This window comes from Bos indicus, chromosome 8, assembly GCF_029378745.1.
Source record: "Bos indicus isolate NIAB-ARS_2022 breed Sahiwal x Tharparkar chromosome 8, NIAB-ARS_B.indTharparkar_mat_pri_1.0, whole genome shotgun sequence".
Lineage (NCBI taxonomy): Eukaryota > Metazoa > Chordata > Mammalia > Artiodactyla > Bovidae > Bos > Bos indicus.
Window position 1 is genome coordinate 81,491,518 of NC_091767.1, and position 18,664 is coordinate 81,510,181.

At 40.1% G+C, this 18,664-nt stretch overlaps 1 protein-coding gene across 19 annotated transcripts in view; it reads left to right on the forward strand.

Annotated features, from left to right (window-relative positions):
- The window catches only part of AOPEP (aminopeptidase O (putative)), a 422,437-nt gene that overhangs the window by 337,083 nt on the left and 66,690 nt on the right, over nucleotides 1-18,664 (forward strand). For 13 of the 19 annotated variants that reach the window (XR_011567945.1, XM_070794246.1, XM_070794245.1 and 10 more), the window contains 2 exons: nucleotides 5,516-5,692; nucleotides 5,991-6,065. Coding sequence is in view for 17 of the 19 variants with exons in the window: in XM_070794246.1 (XP_070650347.1) it covers nucleotides 5,516-5,692; nucleotides 5,991-6,065 (252 nt within the window). In the remaining 2 variants the exon portion in view is untranslated. The remainder of the gene's footprint in view (nucleotides 1-5,515; nucleotides 5,693-5,990; nucleotides 6,066-18,664) is intronic. The other 6 variants (XR_011567946.1, XM_070794251.1, XM_070794255.1 and 3 more) reach the window with 1 other exon arrangement.

The following is an 18,664-nucleotide window of genomic DNA, read 5'->3' on the forward strand; positions in this document are numbered from 1 at the left end:
AGTTGGGTCACAGAGCTTTCTAGAAGAAGGAAAAGGGATAAATTTGCAGTATTCATGAGGTAAACGAAACCAGTTGCCTAAGTCCAACTATTCCCGTTGTTGATGCTACGGAGAAGTTTTTCCTGTGGGTCCTCACAGAAAATTTCTATTTAATGTAATAAACAACCCTCTAAAACCATCCTTACAGTAAACACTGTGATGGATTTTATGGGCTGTTTTTTATAATGTACCTCAGTAAAGGTTGATGGCTTCTTCCCAGAACATAATGCAATAAGAGGAATTTCACACAGAACCAGGATGATGCATCCCATGCCAGCTGTGTGGTGGTCTGCCTTCACCTCAGAAAATCTCAGGCCATCCTGGGTCAGAGTTTGGGTTTCAACCAACTCTGTGAACCTCCTGACCATTGGTTTGGGAGGGGGCTGTGCACTGTGGTGTATGTTTCTTTGGGGAGCCAATAGTTGATAGCTAATGCTTCATTCAGAGAGGATCAAGAAATGGAAGAACTGGGTATGCTTCCTCAGACAAGCTCTTAGAAACTTCTGAGCAACAGTGAATTCAGGAATATGGTTACTAAGAGGAAGAGATTCTGTTAGCCAGGTCACTACAAAGCACTTTTGTGATAGCTTTCCTTTTTTGAAAACTATGGTTTATAAGGACTTCCACTGAGAAGTTCATTTGGCAGTCCTCTTCAGAAAGAAATTAGGCATTCGTTCTAACACAGGGACAAAACAGGCAATAATATGAATTATAATTTTTCTGAAGTCAAGCAGTCAAAATAAATAAATAAAGTCAAGCAGTCAAATTTTAAAAAAAGGTATCATAAAGGAATGTTACATTTTAAAATGATAGAGCAAAATTTAAAGACATAAACATTGGATAACTTAGCCCCTAATCCTTGCTTGTCATTATTTGCAACTTAAACTAACTTTGATTTTATTTCCAGACATATGTAGTCTCTTACCTTTTAATTTACTCTTACCTTTAATTTTAAGGACTGTAGGGTCCTTCTGTAGCCAGCAAAAGCTTCTAGACCTTTCTCCCTTGTTTGGTACTAAAAGGCCCTTTGACTTCTAGTGGATGGGAGTGTAGTATAGTGCCCATGGGAGTGTAATCTGCAGTCTGAAGCTATTTGGTTTAATTAAAGGGCTCCCCTGGTTTGCCCTCTCCTCCTTCTGCTTGCCTAGGAGGGCATGCTGCTCCTCATTCATCTGGACTGCACCTCATCCAAGGCAGAAGCACATGTCCATATTAATGGTATGAAACTGGTTATCACCATCATTTTCCATTGAAAGGAATCGTTTCCTCTCAACCAAAAAAAAAAAAAAGGGTTTCCTCCCAAAAGTAATCCCCAGCCACTAGGTTAACTAAATGCTTTTATTTTAAAGTAATGGCATTTTTCTCAGCTTCTGAAATTGTCTTCAGCTATTATAAACTGCTTTGACAAGAAAGTTTCAGAAAATAAGTTTTTTCAAAACTTGCATCTCTACTAGAAAAATAATCTTTTAAAATGTAATTCAAACAGAAAACATTTGTTTTTAAAAGATAGCTTTAAAGTACTTTCACCACATTTTCAAAGATAATTATTAGAGCATTCATCCTCAACTACAAGAATTTAAATTTTTTAAAAATAGTCTTCAAGTTCCTCTACATCCTACCTTCCCTAGGACCTGCTCATGAAGCAACGTAGGTTTAGGTGGATAAAAGAAGAAATGTGTTGAGGTTATATTAAACATGATCAAAAAGAATTAATATTTTTCCAGTGTCATGAAATAGGTCATTCAAGATTAAATTCAGTTCCTACCACCATTTTGGAATACAACTTTAGTGATTAATATTTGAGGGAATTTGAAACTTTTCTTTCCCATTTGTAATTTTTTTAAAGCATCATTTTAGAAATACCCTGGCAATGTAATTGATGTCCCATGGTGTCTCCTTTTTAAAAATGCACAATTCTGTGCTCTTTACAATATAAGATATTTTAGTAGAGAAACAAAAAGGACTTAATTAGAAAGATCTTCATCTTAAGATTCTCCCCCTTGAAATTTCATATGCCATTTATTCAGCCATTTATTCCTACACTGGACATTGAAATCCAATCAGGGAAACAGACATTTGATAAATTAGTAAAAACTGTTATAGTAGAACTGTAGTAGAACTTCCTTGACAGCTCAGTTGGTAAAGAATTAGCCCGCAATTTGGGAGACGTGGGTTTGATCCCTGGGTTGAGAAGATCCCCTGGAGGAGGGAAAGGCTACCCACTCTAGTATTGTGGCCTGGAGAATTTCCATTCACTTAATACATTTATTGAGCATCTATCTACTATGTGCCAGGCAGTATTTTTAGTGACTGCATAAAGATCAGTAATAGAAGAGACAGATCTCTTTCTTCCTGGACATTGAAATCCAATCAGGGAAACAGACATTCAATAAACTAATAAAAATTGTTATAATAGAACTGTACTGTGCGGGAGTGAATTCTAATGTTAACTATAGTAGTGTTAGTTGTTCAATCATGTCCGACTCTTTGTGACCCCATGAACTGTAGCCCACCAGGCTCCTCTGTCCATGGGATTCTCCAGGCAAGGACACTGGAGTGGATTGCCATTCCCTGGACTTTACTTAATAATGTATCAAATATTGGTTCATTAACTGTAACAAATTCTCTCACTGATGCAAGATACTAATAATAAAGAAAACTGTGAGTTATGTTTGCATACAGGAACTTTGTGATATCTGCACAAATCTGTTTGATTTTCCTAAAAAATAAAGTCTCTTAATAAAAAATTTTAAATATCCATAAAAGATGATTACTTTAAAGGAAATAAATAGGATATATTAGAAACATAGCAGGATGACATAATTTGGATTGGGGAGTAAGGAAAGACCTTTCTGGAGAAGTGTTGCTTAAGCCTAGAACTGGAGAATAAATGGCAACCCACTCCAGTATTCTTGCCTGAAGAATCCCAGGGACGGAGGAGCCTGGTAGGCTGCCGTCTATGGGGTCCTACGACATGACTGAAGCGACTTAGCAGCAGCAGCCAGGCAAAGAAGGTACCATTTGAACTACCTTTGTAAATATCATTCTGGTTTCTTTGCTGAGTTTGGATTGGGTTTGGGGGGCAAGAGGACAAAGGAGTCAAGTGAGTAGGCACTTAGAATACATCACAGGTGTTGCTACCCACTTAAAGTCCTAGAAGAGCAGAGTAACAGTAGGATGCTTGTTTTTGCTCAGCTTGTGCTAGAAACTGTTAGGTTCTCTGTGAACCGGGTGCTAGGAAGTTTAAAGGAGACTGTCAATGGCAGCAAGCGGGTGTTCCCAGGTCTCAGTTCCTAAGATCTTTCCAGTGGCTCAGTGGGATTTTTAGAAAGAGGAATGATCGTGTGTGTGTGTGTGTGTGTGTGTGTGTGTGTATTTGAGACCACAACCAGATGAAAATTATAAGGGGAAAAGGCTTTTAAGTACTAACTACCCAGCTGTAACAGCAAATTTTTATACAAGTATGTATAAGGTTTAATTTGCAATAGTTACCTTTCCTCCTGCTGCTGAATTGTTGGAATTTACTTTGGCTTTCTTTCTTCTGAGACTGCATATTTTTTAATTGTTGCTAAATCAACCAAGAGGACACTTAAGAAAGGTCCATTTAGGCATGGCACTGTACATCAATATTGAACTGCTTGTATCAGGGTTTTTAGGGACAGTGAATTCCCAAGGAAAAAACTTCTACTGGGTAGATGGAAATGTCGGTCAGTGATAGATTTCTATTGATTCTGGAACTGTTTTTAGTAGCATGAACGCTTAAATAGTTCAAAGTTTTATTTCCATTTAAAATTAAGCAGCTCTACAATTACATAATCCACTTTATCATTTGTAATTTTTACCTGCCTATGTATGTGCATTTGAGACTTGCAAGCTATGTTATTTTTATGCATTTCTTTTATAGTACAAAAATTGTATGTGATGGTTGTACATCATGTATAAAAAGACTCGATAACACTTTGAAAAATCTTTAGCAAATGAGCATGCATTTCATAGCACTTAGCTAATAATGGTTAATATGTCGATTTAACGCTCTATAGGCTTTTCTTTTCTTTTCTTAATTCCGGGAAACACAAACACAAGTCAAGACTCTCCCATTTGAGCAGAACTGTTGTTTGTTTTAGGAAACAGAAATGCATCATCAATGTAATTTTAAGTAGTTCAGTTATGAATATGGGATGAAGGGATAAAATGAAGTTTTCTACTCTGATGTCTCCATTAAGTAGCTCCCCTTTGTGTAAAATACTCCATGGCAAAGTTGCTTCTATTTAAAGTAGTGAGTTTGATCTTGGCTTTGATCTAAAGCTTTTGATCTTGAAAGAAGGATGGAGTAGCAATAAAGAGAGGGCAAGAGAGATTTTCTTTAGAGAAATGCGATAAAGTTAAAGGAATGGTCAAGATCAGCAAACCCGAGTGCGACCCGACTCTTCTCCCCAAGCACTCACCCCCCCAGGCTGGCTCAGCTGCTGAGGATGGAAAGAAAGCCTTTTAGGGGATCGGCGGAAAAAAAAAAAGAGGGTATCGTACACGTTTCTAAACCAAGTGGAAACTTTACCCCTATTTTTGAAAAGGTATTGTCCCCGTCTTAAAGTCTACTAGTCGCTTTGGCGGTGGGGAGGGGGGTCCTAAGGCCGGGCGAGTGCACCGCCGGCCGTGCTCAACGAGATCGCATTAGCTCCCGCGACGCGCGGGCGGAGCTCGGAGTTTGCCTTTCACGCGCTCGCGGTTTCTCCCCCAGGAGGTCACCTGCCTCCTCCCCGGAGTCCGGAGGGGGCACTGAAAAACGTCAACTTAATGGCGTCTAATTCATTCCAGAGGAAACTCCATTAGGAAAGTTCCTCTCCCTCCGCGAAAGCCATCTGAACACTTGGGTTTCTGACTCGCAGAGCGAGTTCAGGCTGGCGGCGGCGGTGAGGGCGCTTCTCCCGCTAAGCCCTTTCGCCGGCCGGCGGGTAGCACTTCTGCTCCCACCGCGGCCGAGAAGCCCTTTCGCGGGTACCCCAGGTCCCGCATGGGTGGGACTGGAAAGGTAAGCGCGCGCGCCGGGGTCGACCAGCGCCAGGGAGGCGCGAGCCCGCGCGCGGAGAAGAAAGATGTTTGAGTAGAGAACAATAAAATAGCCGGCACGCCGGCGGGGGTAGGGGCGGAGGCGACCTGCGGGGAGGGTGGCGCGGCCGCCTATACCTTTAAGGCAGGCCCCGCCCCCGCCCAGCGCCCGCCCGCCGCCCGCGCCGCCGCCCGGGCCCCGCGCCGCCCGCCGCCCGCCCTGCGCCTTAGGTGTTGCGGGCCTCTAGCGCCCGCCGCTTTCCGCCGGGCCGGCGGGGCGACGGCTCTGAGCGCGGGCTCCGGCGCCCGGCTCTCACCTTCACCTACTGCGGGCGAGGTAGGGGGTCAGCGCGCCGAGTTGGTGGGGCGCGGGGGAGGGAGGCAGGGGCGGCTCCCGGGATAAACTTGACTCTGTCCCCTTCCCCCGCAGCCGCTGCAGAGGGAGCGCCAGGCCCTGGCGGAGTGCGGGCTCGCGCAGCAAGTGAGCGCCGAGGTGAGTGCGGGCGACGCGGTCCACGCGTTCCCCTTCCTGCCTCCCCGGGCCGTGGGTCCCGCGTTGCATCCCTGGCGCGGAGCCCGGGATCGGCGGCGGCGGCGCGCGACAACGGTGGGTAAGATGGCCCTCGTCCGGGGGCTCTTGCGCGCACCGGTGCGGGGGCGGCCAAGCGGGGTAGTGACGGAGGGAGCTGCCGGGGCGAAGGTCACGGCCTCGGCTCGTCGCAGACCCGAGGGCCCGCAGCGTTGAGGCGGCCTCTGGATGCCCTAAAGGTGCCGGTGGCTCCCCCAGGTGAAGCCGAGGAAGGCTGCGTCGTGAGGCCGTCGATCGTTTCTTTTCTTATGCTGAGGGGTGGCCCTGGGGACCTGTCGTCCTATGTTTAAAATGCCCTGTGGTTTTTGAACTTCAGGTCGCGAAATGGGTCCGAGTGAACCGGAGACCCCGAAAACGGAAACGAAAGGACAGAGAAGAAGTGTTTGAGAAGGTAAGGGTCCCCGAAAGAGAGCACTGGATGGAGTTCTTGATCAGTCTCCCCATCTGCCCCCCTCCCCCCAATACTTGATCACAACAATAGGGTAGCATTTTTTTTTTAACGTTTTAATTAAATTTGCAGTAAACCTTAGATTTACCTAGGTATAGTTCTATAGAAATACTGATTGATAATCCAAGTGATTATCAACGTACTTTGTTCTCAGGAAGTGAAAATGACCCAGGATGCAGATTTCTTTCATGCTCTTTAAATAGAGCATCAGAACAAAAAGCCAGTTCCATTACATTATTACATTAGACCAGTAACATTTAGTATGGTATATGGTATTATTATGATATGATATCTCTAAAAACCAGGGAGTGTTCGGAATAAATGACCCACAGAGTAAGGTTTCTCTGTTTGATCCTGAGAGAGACCACTCACACTCGTTAATTTAGGCTATAGATACTCTCAAAAATGGAGAGAGAAGATGAAAGTAGTGTATTACTTTTGAAACAGTGGAGGGATTTTGTTTACTTAAAGCAAATGAGAAATTTGTTTTTCTATATTTAGAATTTCAGTATGCTCCTTTGCAGAAGTTTGGACTACCTGTTTTCCCCTGAAATTGTATTAAGTTAAAACTTGATTTGTCATTGTAGTAAATATTATGAAATAAGGTAAGTAGTCTGTTATTTCCTGAGTGCTTTTGTTGAAAACTCTTAAAAGTGAATGTTTTTACAAACATGGAAGCAGATAGGATTTTTGTTGCTTTTGCTTTAATGATTTTACTGTTTTTTGATTCTTGAAAGCACCGAGGGATTAAAATAGCAGTGTGTTGTTTTTCTGCTGCTTAGAATGTATGATGAATCATTTCTGACTCTGAAGCCAAAATTCTTGCTGATAGCATTGCTGCCAACTTCTGTGATGTGTTGCCTTAGTATGGGCATTGCAGCGTCCGAGAATGTGCACAAAGCACATCATAATGAAGGTGATACCAAAGTTTCAGAGTGCATTTAAGGATACCGAGGGCAGCTTCTGAGAGAATTACAAAAAGAACTGGCCTAGGAGTTCGGTCATTTGTAAGGAGACATTCAGTGTATGAAAAGCCCTTCCCTTTTTAAACAAAGAGTCATACATGTCACTTCAGTTAAACAGTAATAGAAAAAGTGGTCATTTTGAACTGGCTTGAGTTTTCTGACTGTACCTTAGCATGCTGTGGTAGGTTGTGTTGGTTTAACTTTTCATGGTCTAGGTGTTTTTAAAAATGTTCGTGAGGTGATGGATGAATGAGATCATAAAATGTCCAAAGAAGGAAAAAGAGTTACAAATTGGCTCGTTTAGTGGTTAAAAAAAATATTTTTTAGCTATTATTTTTTTTAAACCCAAAGTAAGATTATCCAAGCACACAATGTTTCATGCATAAAAGAAGGGGAAACCCTTTATGGATTACCAGGTACCATCACTACCAAAATCTGAATTTGAAGTAACTATATCTGTGAGACCCACTGTGTCACCCGCCTGTGACCTGACCACTGCCCTCTGAGAATGAGAAGGCTAGGGACTGAGGAGTTTGCCTTCCAAGAACATTGGAGTTCTTTCTTCACTGAGGATTTCTCCTTGAGAGAGGCTATTGTGTTGGAGCTTATGGGGAGGACGTGCTTCTGACTTTTCTTAGAAATTGTGGGCAGTAGTTTTGAGGAGGACATGAAAATGAAGTGGGTTGAGACTGTCATGCCGAGCTTCCTTTCAGGGAATGAAGCTTAAAGCTGACTAGCTTTGAGGGTGGAGGTGGCGGGGAAGGGGGCAAGAAGAGGGGAGGTTTAAGAATTGTGTAAGAAAGTATTAATTATCAATGTCTCCAGTTTTCCCTTCTGGTTCTGCACAGCAGCTCAGCCCTTTGCCCACTGTTTTGCCTCTGCTCTATCTTGGAGAGAGTTTGGAGCTCACTGAGGCAAAGCATGTGATATTTTCAAGGACAGGGAGAAAGGGGGTGCGATTAGCCACCGAGGGCGCTAGAACAAGTTCTGAAAGACACAGAAGCTGTACAGCAGCTGGTAGCCGAGGTGTGACCTCTGATTGCCTGAGTGTCTATTCCAAAATATGGATCAAATTCTGTGGTATTGAATATTGAAACCTAGGTCTTATGTTAACCTTTTGCTGGGATTTGAACCTGTTATTCATTTGAATCTAGGTTGTTAATTTAGCATGGAGTTGAGCTATGTTTTTTAAAATGTTCACCATGCCACAGGTAGCATGTTAGTCAATTTTTCTTTTTTCATGCATTTACTGTTTTTCTATAACATTAGAATTTTTCTCCTTTTATTTGTTTTATGTAACCGTAAAATAAAGAGTTTAGTTGTTTCTGTAGGTTGGACATTTAAAATCTAGCTATGGCTTTTATTTGCCTGCTTTGTCTCGGCCCCTTGCTCTCCCTCCTGCGGCCCTTTCCTCCAAACCCTAGGTCTCTATTTGCATCTTCAGGCCTCAGGCAGGATTCGGCCCCAGGAATTAACGTGGGGGATGACTGGTCTGTATTTAACTATGCTAGGTCATAGCATTTTCCCTCTGATTTTTACTGACTGGGGGAAAGCCATCTTCTGACCTGCCTGAGGAAGGAAAACAAAAAGCAGTGGTGCAAGGCCAGAGTCTTAAAAATGGTCATTTGGCTGGAGTTAAACATTAAAGAATGTAATTTTATAGGAATAATTATTTTCCCTCCTTAAAATCTTGAAAGTGCTAAGTGGTGGGCATAACCTGGTATAGTTTGAAATTCTAGTCGAGGTTTTCAGTGAACTTAGAAGGAGAAGCAAAACAAACTTATCCTGTGCTCAACTGTGGGTTAAAATAACGAATAAGGAAATAAAGTAAGCTGACTGAGTGAGAGGTGCACCTGCAAAAGTGCTCTCAGATGCTCTCCTGGCCGGCACCGCGGTGTCGCGTCGTTCCCACCCACCCACCAGGTAGCTCTGCTGTCTTTCTGTGCCACCTAACAGGTTTTCATTTCTTGTCTTTCTGAAAATGAGGCTTTTTTGGTCTGCATTTTCTCCTATGTTCTCTGACTTTTGTTTCCATTTTATCTTCAGGTTTTAGCTCTTTTTTCCACTGGTGTAACTTAATTTCTTTACGTTTTTGTTTATTTGTTTTCTTAATTTTCAGTTTAAAAACTCACGTCTCTTTTGCTGTTAGGCCTCAGGTATTTTTCGCCTTACATTCTGATATTCTTCCTTTTTCACTATTTCACGTTCCTTTTATTTAGTTAGAATAATTTATGCAACAGAAAGGCAAGGGGACGTGAACAACTGTACAAAGAACAATTAGGATGAATGGGTAAGCCTGCTCTGCAAAGGACTGGTTAGACAATGGTGATGCCAACAGTGAATTTGTACAGTGTATATTTTTAAAAATAATGTTAATAGATTTTGCTAAGTGACTGTTGGTTTTGAAAGAACACACATGTTTTTCCTGCTTTTATCTTTAACTGATTCAAAGATAAATGCCAACTGGATAATTGAATACAATGCCATTGAATACAATGGATATTGTATTCAAAGATTAAGGACTAATACAAAGTTCTTATAAATATATACATGTAAAATAATGTTTTTGATAGCTCTTTTATCAGTATTTCAGGGATTAGGATATACTGTAGAATAATAATTTATGAAATCATATATTTGAAGAAAATACCTGAATGGTGTCAGTGATTTTTTTTTTTAAGAGAAGGAAAATTCCAGTTTTCATATTTGAAGGAAGCATGCTTCCTACTTTATACACATCTGATAACAGAGGGAACAAATTTTAAGATACTCATTTCTGGTTATGATGTCAGAAGTATTCACCGGCATACTTTCAAAACGTTGGAAATTCAGCAATACTAAGCGTTGCTGTTATTATTAACAAGCACTCCTTCCTGTGAGTTTGTTTCCAAGTAAGAGTCTTGGCGAGGGTGAGATGGGTCTCTGTTACGAGTAGTCATAAGAAACACTAGGTACAAATGGTTTCCAACAAAAGCACCCTGTAAGGTTACCTTAATTATTCTTTGCTGCTAGAACCTGAAAAATAATACCCTTGAGCATAAAATTGTTTAAATTTTAGTGAAATTTTCCTTGAAATATCGAGTGAAACATGAAAGTCTAGGAAGAAGGTTGTGAAAATGGATTTATAATATTCAGTGGCCATTTTAGTAGGAGGCAAAATGATAAATTCGATTTTCTGAGTCCTTCAGAGAAAAATACTGGACCTATTTTGTTTGTGACACTAAATTCTGGCGCATTTTCACTCTGCTTTTGTTTCGCTTGTTCTTTGCACACGCTTGATTCTGAAGTCCTTGATAGACTTGATGATAATTCACAGAACATTTTTAAATCCAACTTGGTTTAGGCATTTTGCCACTTTTATTGGCCCTTTGAAAATTTTACACATTCTAGGAGAATGTTTTTATTACAGTTCTGATACTGAAATATTCAACATGATAAAGGTAGGTACAAATTTTAAACTAATAAAGTCCTTTACTGCTATTTGTCTTCTGTGACCAAGATCTGTTTTCTATTTGGTTTATGATTTCTGGAAAACAGTATTTAAGACTAATAAAAATTATCTGGTTCTTTCTTGGATCCGTAACAGCAGATGGCAACTGTGTTAGGCTTGACTCTGGAGCTCTTAGGATACGGAGCTTGGCAGAATGGTGCCAGATGAATTTAGGGAGTGCTGAACCGAAGGGTCTTCTTTTCTTTATAGGAACTACTCAGATTTAGCAAAATGGTAGGTGCGGCAGCCAGTTTTCTGTAATTGAGGCAGCCTTCGTGCTGAGTGGTTTCCCAGACATTGGTGCCCTTTCCTTTTTTCAAAAATGCTCTTGCCCTGTGAGAATTCATAACCAGTCTACATATATATAGCTGTAATCTCTTACAATAGCTTCATTGATACTTGATCTCGTAGAAAAGCTTTATGGATTCGAATGAGTCACAGCTCTGGAGGCAGCAGCGCCCTCCCTCACGCCCTCCCTATCAGTGAGTGCCTTTGTGTCCTGCGCTGTTCTGATTGTGCCTTTGGGTGACAACTTACTTGAGCGATGGGGGGAGGCAGAATAATTTATTAAAAATAATTACAAAGAAACCAAACAAAAGGGTAATTACAACGCTGTTAATATGCAATTTGTTATATTGCTGAAGTATTTCAGACTCAGTCTTTTTTGTGGGTCTCCCTTTTTTCCTCTGTAAATCCCTAGAAATCCCTACGTAGTTTACAAAATTTTCTGTACCTAGGTCTCAGATCTTTACAAAATTTTCTGTACCTAGGTCTCAGATCAGACCTGGTTTCACAGGATCTTGGTTGTTTTTCTTTTTACCCCTTGGCAGGATCGAGATAGAATTGCTGATAGAATGTGTTTTTGATAGCCTCACGAAGGAATTCTGACCTGTATAATTTTGTATCAATACATTTCATCTATTTCATAGATTTTTTTTAAGACTCTGCAGTTCTTTAAAAAAAAAAAGTAAGAATTCCAAGTGTACTGAAATTCCTTCCCATTTTCAGCTGACATGATAGGAAAAATTTAAAGTATTGTTATCCATTTACCCTCACGCACTTATTCACATATTTTAAAAAGAACCTTTGAATGGAACTATTAATATAATAATAGCTGACACTTGTCATGTGTCACGCACTCTTTTAAGTGCTTTACATGTATCAGCTCATGTAAATGTACCATTAAAGTAGTGTCACAAAATAGCAATATGATATGAGGATGTTGTAGACTGTGTCAAGCACTTTGTGAAGGTAGATGAATTATAAACAAGTCGAATAATTGCTGTAGAAGAGAATGCTTAGGGCAAGATTTTAAAATTCTTTTTAACCCAGGCTATTGACAGTCCTAGACCACCAACATTTAAAGCATACGTTTCAAAGTTAGGAAAATCTCAACCAGCATGTATTTTGAAAACACTTGAAAGTGTGCAGATAATTACCCTGGTGTTGATTTTAGCGGATTTGATGCCAGCAGCCATCAACTCTTATACGCCCTGAGAGATGAAAGCCATTTTAATATAAAACATAAGAGTTTGGCTAGAAAAGGAAGGCGGGCAGGGAAAAATTTCGTGACTTTAGTTTTATAGGAAGCATTAGTTATATTCCTGTGACAGAATGCTTTACTTGGCAATCATTGCTCATGTTAGGCGTTTTAGTGAACTGCTGTTTGTGCCTGGTATCATATGGCACTAATGAGATGCATTGTTCTAGTAGCACCTACTCGTGTCAGTGCAGTTTAGGGCCTGTCATTGTTTCCATTAATCTTCTATTTTAGGAAGTCGACACTGGCCTGTGTCTTTAAGTCTAGCCAACATATATTTCATTTATATTTTTGGGTCTCTGCACAAAGGAAAAATGACACTCAAGCATTGTGTTTTCAGTGCTTAGAAAAGGACCTAATTATATACACCCTTGGCAAATCTTGGTTGAATCAACTAGATGCACGAATCTCATTAATGGTACCTTTATGTAAAGTCTTACCTGGCTTCTGCATTAAGAAATTTTAATGACAGAGTTTTTCATTAAAGCATGCTTGGTAGATCTTTACTATAAGTCGTGGGTCATCTTTTTCGTCTTTTCTATAAAAAGCTCAAAGCCAGGAAGACTGACACTGACTCCAACTCTGCCTCCTACTTCTGTGCTCCGTAAGTTTGTCGCTTGAGTTTTGCTTTTATCTGAAAATCCTTGTATTTTGGCCAGTTAAGCCAATTTGTATTAATTATAAAATTAATATTTTCCGTTTTATGGTACATTTTTTTCTTGTGTCCTTTTTTTGGTATTTAGGAAGGCTTGTGTTTTTGTTCTAATGGTTACTTTCACATGATAACATTTTTGCCTCTTGTTCACTTTTGTTTGCTCATGTGTATTGATTTCTCTGCAATATTTCCTGCAATATTTAATATCTAAAATTAGATATTAACCTTTTCTCACCACTCTCCTCTTTGTCTTCCATCCTGTGACTTGAAGTGTTTTATCTTTCAGTTTCCAGATAAATACCTGTAACAGTCAGCAAACTAATGTATTTTTCATATAATTTTCCCATCCCCTTTACCCTTTATGATAGCTGTACTAGACCTACAATGTCAGAGCATGTAGCCATTACTTATTATACTGTATCCTTTATAAAATCACTTAGCTTTAATTCTGCAAGTAAGTCTATATTTAATGCTCATCATCTACCCTTATATTGATCTTTAGTCTTTTGGTTTTTTGAAGCTAGTTCTGTAGTGGATTTCTCAGGAAGAGCTTGGGGCAGTATTTCCTGAGCTGTTGTATGTTTATAAGTTTATACGCTTTGTACATGAAGGTCAGTTCAACTAAACATAAAATCCTTGGCTCATATTTTCTTTAAGTATCTTGAATATGTCCCTCCATTGTCTTGCATAAAGTCTGACACTAGCCTCATTTCTTTTCATCAGAGTGACCTGCTTTTTCTCCTGGATGCCCAGATATTTTTTTTTGAATTCCAAAAATTTTTATTTAATATATCTCATTATCGGTCCATTTTCCCAACTGTCACTCGCTTTTGAACTTTACTTTCTTGATCTGTAGAATGAGAATGACAATTGTTTTTGCTTGCTCAGAGAATGGATTTGAAGACTAAATAAGATACTGTATGTAAAGTGCTTTAAATTTATTTTACTTCTTAATTCTTTAAAGCCCCTTGTTGTCAGGAACTTTAAAATTTTAGAGTATTTCATTTTGTAGTCAGTTGGATTCCAGTTGGCTTTATATTTGTGAGAAATCTAAGTGGATACTCCGAAGTCTACTTTGTGTATATGGCAATAAAGAAGCTCACTCTGATCCACTTGGGCAGAACTACTGGCCTAAAAGCACTGTTACTTTTTGCAAACACCTCTTTAGAAATTCCATCTCCATCGTATTCCTCTCATACGTTAGTTTCCCACAAAAAACTCTGGGTTTATGTAATTTTCATTTATATGTGCATAAAACAACACAGAAGGAAAAAAGGACTATTCTTCAGAGAGCTGAAAACCTTAAATGAATCTAATCAGTCAGCATATTTTCTTAGATTTGTTGTATATAAGGCCTTGTGTAAGATGCTGCTGGAAAATACCAAAGAAATAAGAGATGTCATTTCTGGCCATGGGAGATAAAACACACAACATATCAAAGATCACTTACAAAATAGCATGTGATAAATCCAAACCAGTGTAGCACAAACCAAGGACATGAGTATGTATATGTTGCATTTTACCTGAGGCTACCCTGGACTAAGAGTTTCCATTCCTGGGCCTTGTTTTGATAAAGCAACCCTTTACACATGCAGGCTGGAAGTTATGGTGGGAAATTGGGTAATTGAATTAACTGAATCCATTTTAATGCTTTTACCTGATTTGTAAGCACAGATAGGGGTCTGATTGACATACATGTAAATAGTGTTAGTGTCTTTATTTGAATATGTGATTTTAAAAAATAAATGCATCCATGTCCTGGAAGTAAGGCTGGAACCCATCATAGAAATTCTGCTGACACTTAGGAATCAGAATGATTTGGAAACTCAAGCCTAGAAATGCAATACTGTCTCTGATTCTGTGTAGTGCATTCCTTATTAAATTCTATATTTACTTAAACAATTTATTTACTAACTAACTTCATTGCATATCCACAACATGCAAAGCACTTAGTAAGGAGTAGGGAGCACAGAGGAATGGAAAACAGTCCTCAGAGCTTTTACTGTTGAGATGTAAAAAACTGGAAAGAAAGCAGAATTGAATCGAACTCCTTTCAGAGGTAACATCAGGTATATATGCAGTGATTTGGATCTCACAAGGAAAGGAGGTTGTATCACTTTGGGTTGTTGGCATTATCCACAAGCCTTGTCCAGGCTAATGAAGCGATACAACTATTGGTTCCAGTTCATTCAGCTCTTGATGAATTGTAGAGTTGAGGGTGTCATAATTTCTGTTCCCAAAATTCAGGTTGTTTTCATGAGAACCTACTGAAACTGTGAAGTCGGTCGAGTTGACCCTTGAACAACTTGGAGGGTGACCCAGGAAAAACTTACAGTGAGTCCCCATATCTGAGGTTCCTCCACACCCCTGGATTCAGCTACTTATGGATCCTGTAGTCCTGTAATATTCACTAATGAGAAATATCCACGTGTGAGTGGGCCACATGCAGTTGAAACTCAGGTTGTTCAAGGGGAAGCTGTACTTCTCTCTGGCTCACTAATGTCAAGTCAGTACTGCAGCAAACTTAGGCTGCCTCTGAACTTGAGGATGTAAGTTTTTCATTCTTTGACGTGTATCTTTCAGTTTTGGATTTTTTTCCTTCCTGTGTGGTTTCAAGGCGAAATGAGAATATCACAGGTGGGGACTTGCAGAGGTCTTCAGAGTTTCCCGCTCTTGTTGGTTTTTGGATGTTGTGTCATTTTACCCAGAAAGATCCCATGTGTTTTCAGCACTGCAGATGACTTTTTTTTTTTACAGTATTTCTAAAGACAGTTATATACTCCTTTTATTTATTTACTTTTCCCCTTTTATTTTTTGATGATGAGAACAAACGAACTTGTCAGGTAGGCCACAAAAATGGCATGAAGTGTGTATCCAAATCATTGATCGTTTTATGTATCCTTCTATAAGTGAAACAAGCATTGGTTTTTTTGGAGTATTAAAATCTAAATCATACATCTGTGAAGATTCAGATTTTATGTGTATGAAAGCAACTAAACTGTTTTCCTAATTAGTGCCAATGAAACTATGTAAAATGGGGAAATGGTCTCAGAATATAGGTCTTGATTTTTCTGACAGATTCACTGAAAAGGCAACAGTAGTCATTTTATGTGGTTTCATGTATAACTGAAAGTAGTAAGGCTCATTCTGTTAATTTTCTGGGGCAGTTTTTGTTTGGTGTCCAAGAAAAATTCATGACATTCATGAACAGCATGAGATGTTCAAGTAGAACAACAGAAAGAATGCAGAAGAGAAACAGAACCTACTGCTGGACTGTATTCATATACAGATTGGTTTCTGGTGTTTTCTCCTAAACTGTCACACATACGAGCTTTAGTGTTAATTGTTGAAACACGCACTTTTATATTTATTCTTGACATTAAAGGTAAAGGATGCTGAGTGCTCTCATAGACAATAGGAGATAGCGATTCTGATTCTCTCTCTTAACAACTTTATTGAATTATATGTTGTATATCTTTTATATGCCAGGAAACTCACTCATATGCAACTGTACAGCCACCACTACCTTAAGCTTTAGAACAGGTTTCTGTCACCAAAAAGTTCCCATGTGTCCATTCATGGTCAGTTGCTATTGGTAACCCTGTGCAGCTACTAGTCTGCTTTCTGTCTTTATACCTTTGCCTTTTCTAAAAATGTCATATAAATGGAATCATGTGCACTTGAGTCTTTTGGATCTTGCTTCTTTTATTTATCATAATGTCTTGAGGACCAGTGATGGTCCTCAGGAGCCAGTTTCTCTGCCTGCTCATCAGCACTTGATATCATCAGATTTTTTTATGTTAGCCATTCTTACGGGTGTTCAGTTCAGTTCAGTCACTCAGTCGTGTCTGACTTTTTGTGACCCCATGAATTGCAGCACTCCAGGCCTTCCTGTCCATCCCCAACTCCGGAGTTCACTCAAACTCACGTCCATCGAGTCAGTGATGCCATCCAGCCATCTCATCCTCTGTCGTCCCCTTCTCTTCCTGCCCCCAATCCCTCCCAGCATCAGAGTCTTTTCCAATGAGTCAGCTCTTTGCATGAGGCAGCCAAAGTACTGGAGTTTCAGCTTTAGCATCAGTCCTTCCAAAGAACACCCAGGACTGATCTCCTTTAGAATAGACTGGTTGGATCTCCTTGCAGTCCAAGGGACTCTCAAAAGTCTTCTCCAACACCACAGTTCAAAAGCATCCATTCTTCGGCACTCAGCTTTCTTCACAGTCCAACTCTCACACCCATACATGACCACTGGAGAAACCATAGCCTTGACTAGACGGACCTTTGTTGGCAAAGTAATGTCTCTGCTTTTGAATATGCTATCTAGGTTGGTCATAACTTTTCTTCCAAGGAGTAAGCGTCTTTTAATTTCATGGCTGCAATCACCATCTGCAGATTTTGCTACTGCTGCTGCTAAGTCGCTTCAGTAGTGTCCGACTCTGTGATTTTGGAGCCCCCAAAAATAAAGTCTGACACTGTTTCCACTGTGTTTTTTAATACGTTAAGGCTTCTGTTTCTTGTGAGGATCTGTAAGTGTCCAAATAATCCTAATAAGGTTTTGTCCTCCATTTTGCAGATCTGAAGGCGGTAGTGCATTCAGTGGAAAATCTGAGTGTTTCACCCAGGATCCCCAAATGAGTCACCGAGCCTAGAGTCCTCATGCGTCAGCTGTAGTGACCTACTTTTGTTCCCACTCTGTCTCCCTGTGACTCTGGTCCTCTTTGTCCGTGTAGGCTTGTTAGCTGTTGCTTTCTTTTGATTCTTGTAGAATAATCCATTCTTATGTCTCTGGGATTTTGACTGATAAAATCCAGTTGTTTTCTACAGAGGGGTGGTGGTGTCTTGGAGAGGTAACTCTCCTCCCTACAGTGTGCAGACCTTGGGTGGACTCAGACCTTGAGTGGCTCGGGCCTGGCTCCCACGGTGGCCCCCTTTGCACCACCACCTCACATCCTGTCAAAGGGAGATAGGTGTCTTGCCAGAGTCTTTTGGGAGTTAAGTGAGGTGTCTTATCTAAAACAGGTGGCATTTACTAAGTACTTAGTATGTTTTAGAGCACCTCTTCAAATAAGATGGTGAAAGACTGACTACCTAATGGTATGTGGATAGACACCATTCATTTGGGTTTTTTCCTTCTCCACAAAAATAAGACAGGAAAACATTCTTAAATTTATTTACAGACCAAAAAAAAAAAAGATCCATACACCCCCAAACAGCCTTGATTTCTTCCTGTAATTGTTCTTTGGTTTTCAGCAAATACAGGCATAGGCATACAAAACTGTTAGCGTTTTGTCTTTATCTTTTGACTTTGTTCAAGAAGACCAATCCTGTTTCTCAGCACTCATCTACTGTTTCATTTGCATCTCTCCAGTTTGTCCACTATAGTAGAATAAATTGTCATTGTTTCTTGTTCCAAACAGGAAGCTCTCAAAGTGCTCTTCAGGCTGTTGATAAGATTTCTATTCTAGCAAAGCTCCGTTTTAAATGAGTCTATAATCATTTTTTGTGCTCAAGTCATCGCTTTTATTTCTTCTCCTCAAGCTGTTTTGATCTGAAGTTCCTTTGAAGGCTGGTGGAGCTTATACAAATTCCAGCTAATGAATGACACTTAGTATTGGGCGCACCTCCTCCTCTTGTCATTTGCAGTCATTTCTGGTCTAAGGAGAGAACTGTTACCTTTCACTAGGCAGGGTTGCAGTGTTTAATTTATTTCATGACAAAAAGTGAATTTTAGTACAGGCGGTTGTCTTGAAATACTCTCTGAAATGGTTCTTGGTCATGTTGAGTTTCTAACATAGTTTAGAACATTGTTTTTGTAACTGGAAATCTCATCTTTGTGTAGTACAGCAGCACAGAATATCAGGAAGAACTAAGAAATTGAGGTAGCTTCAGAAA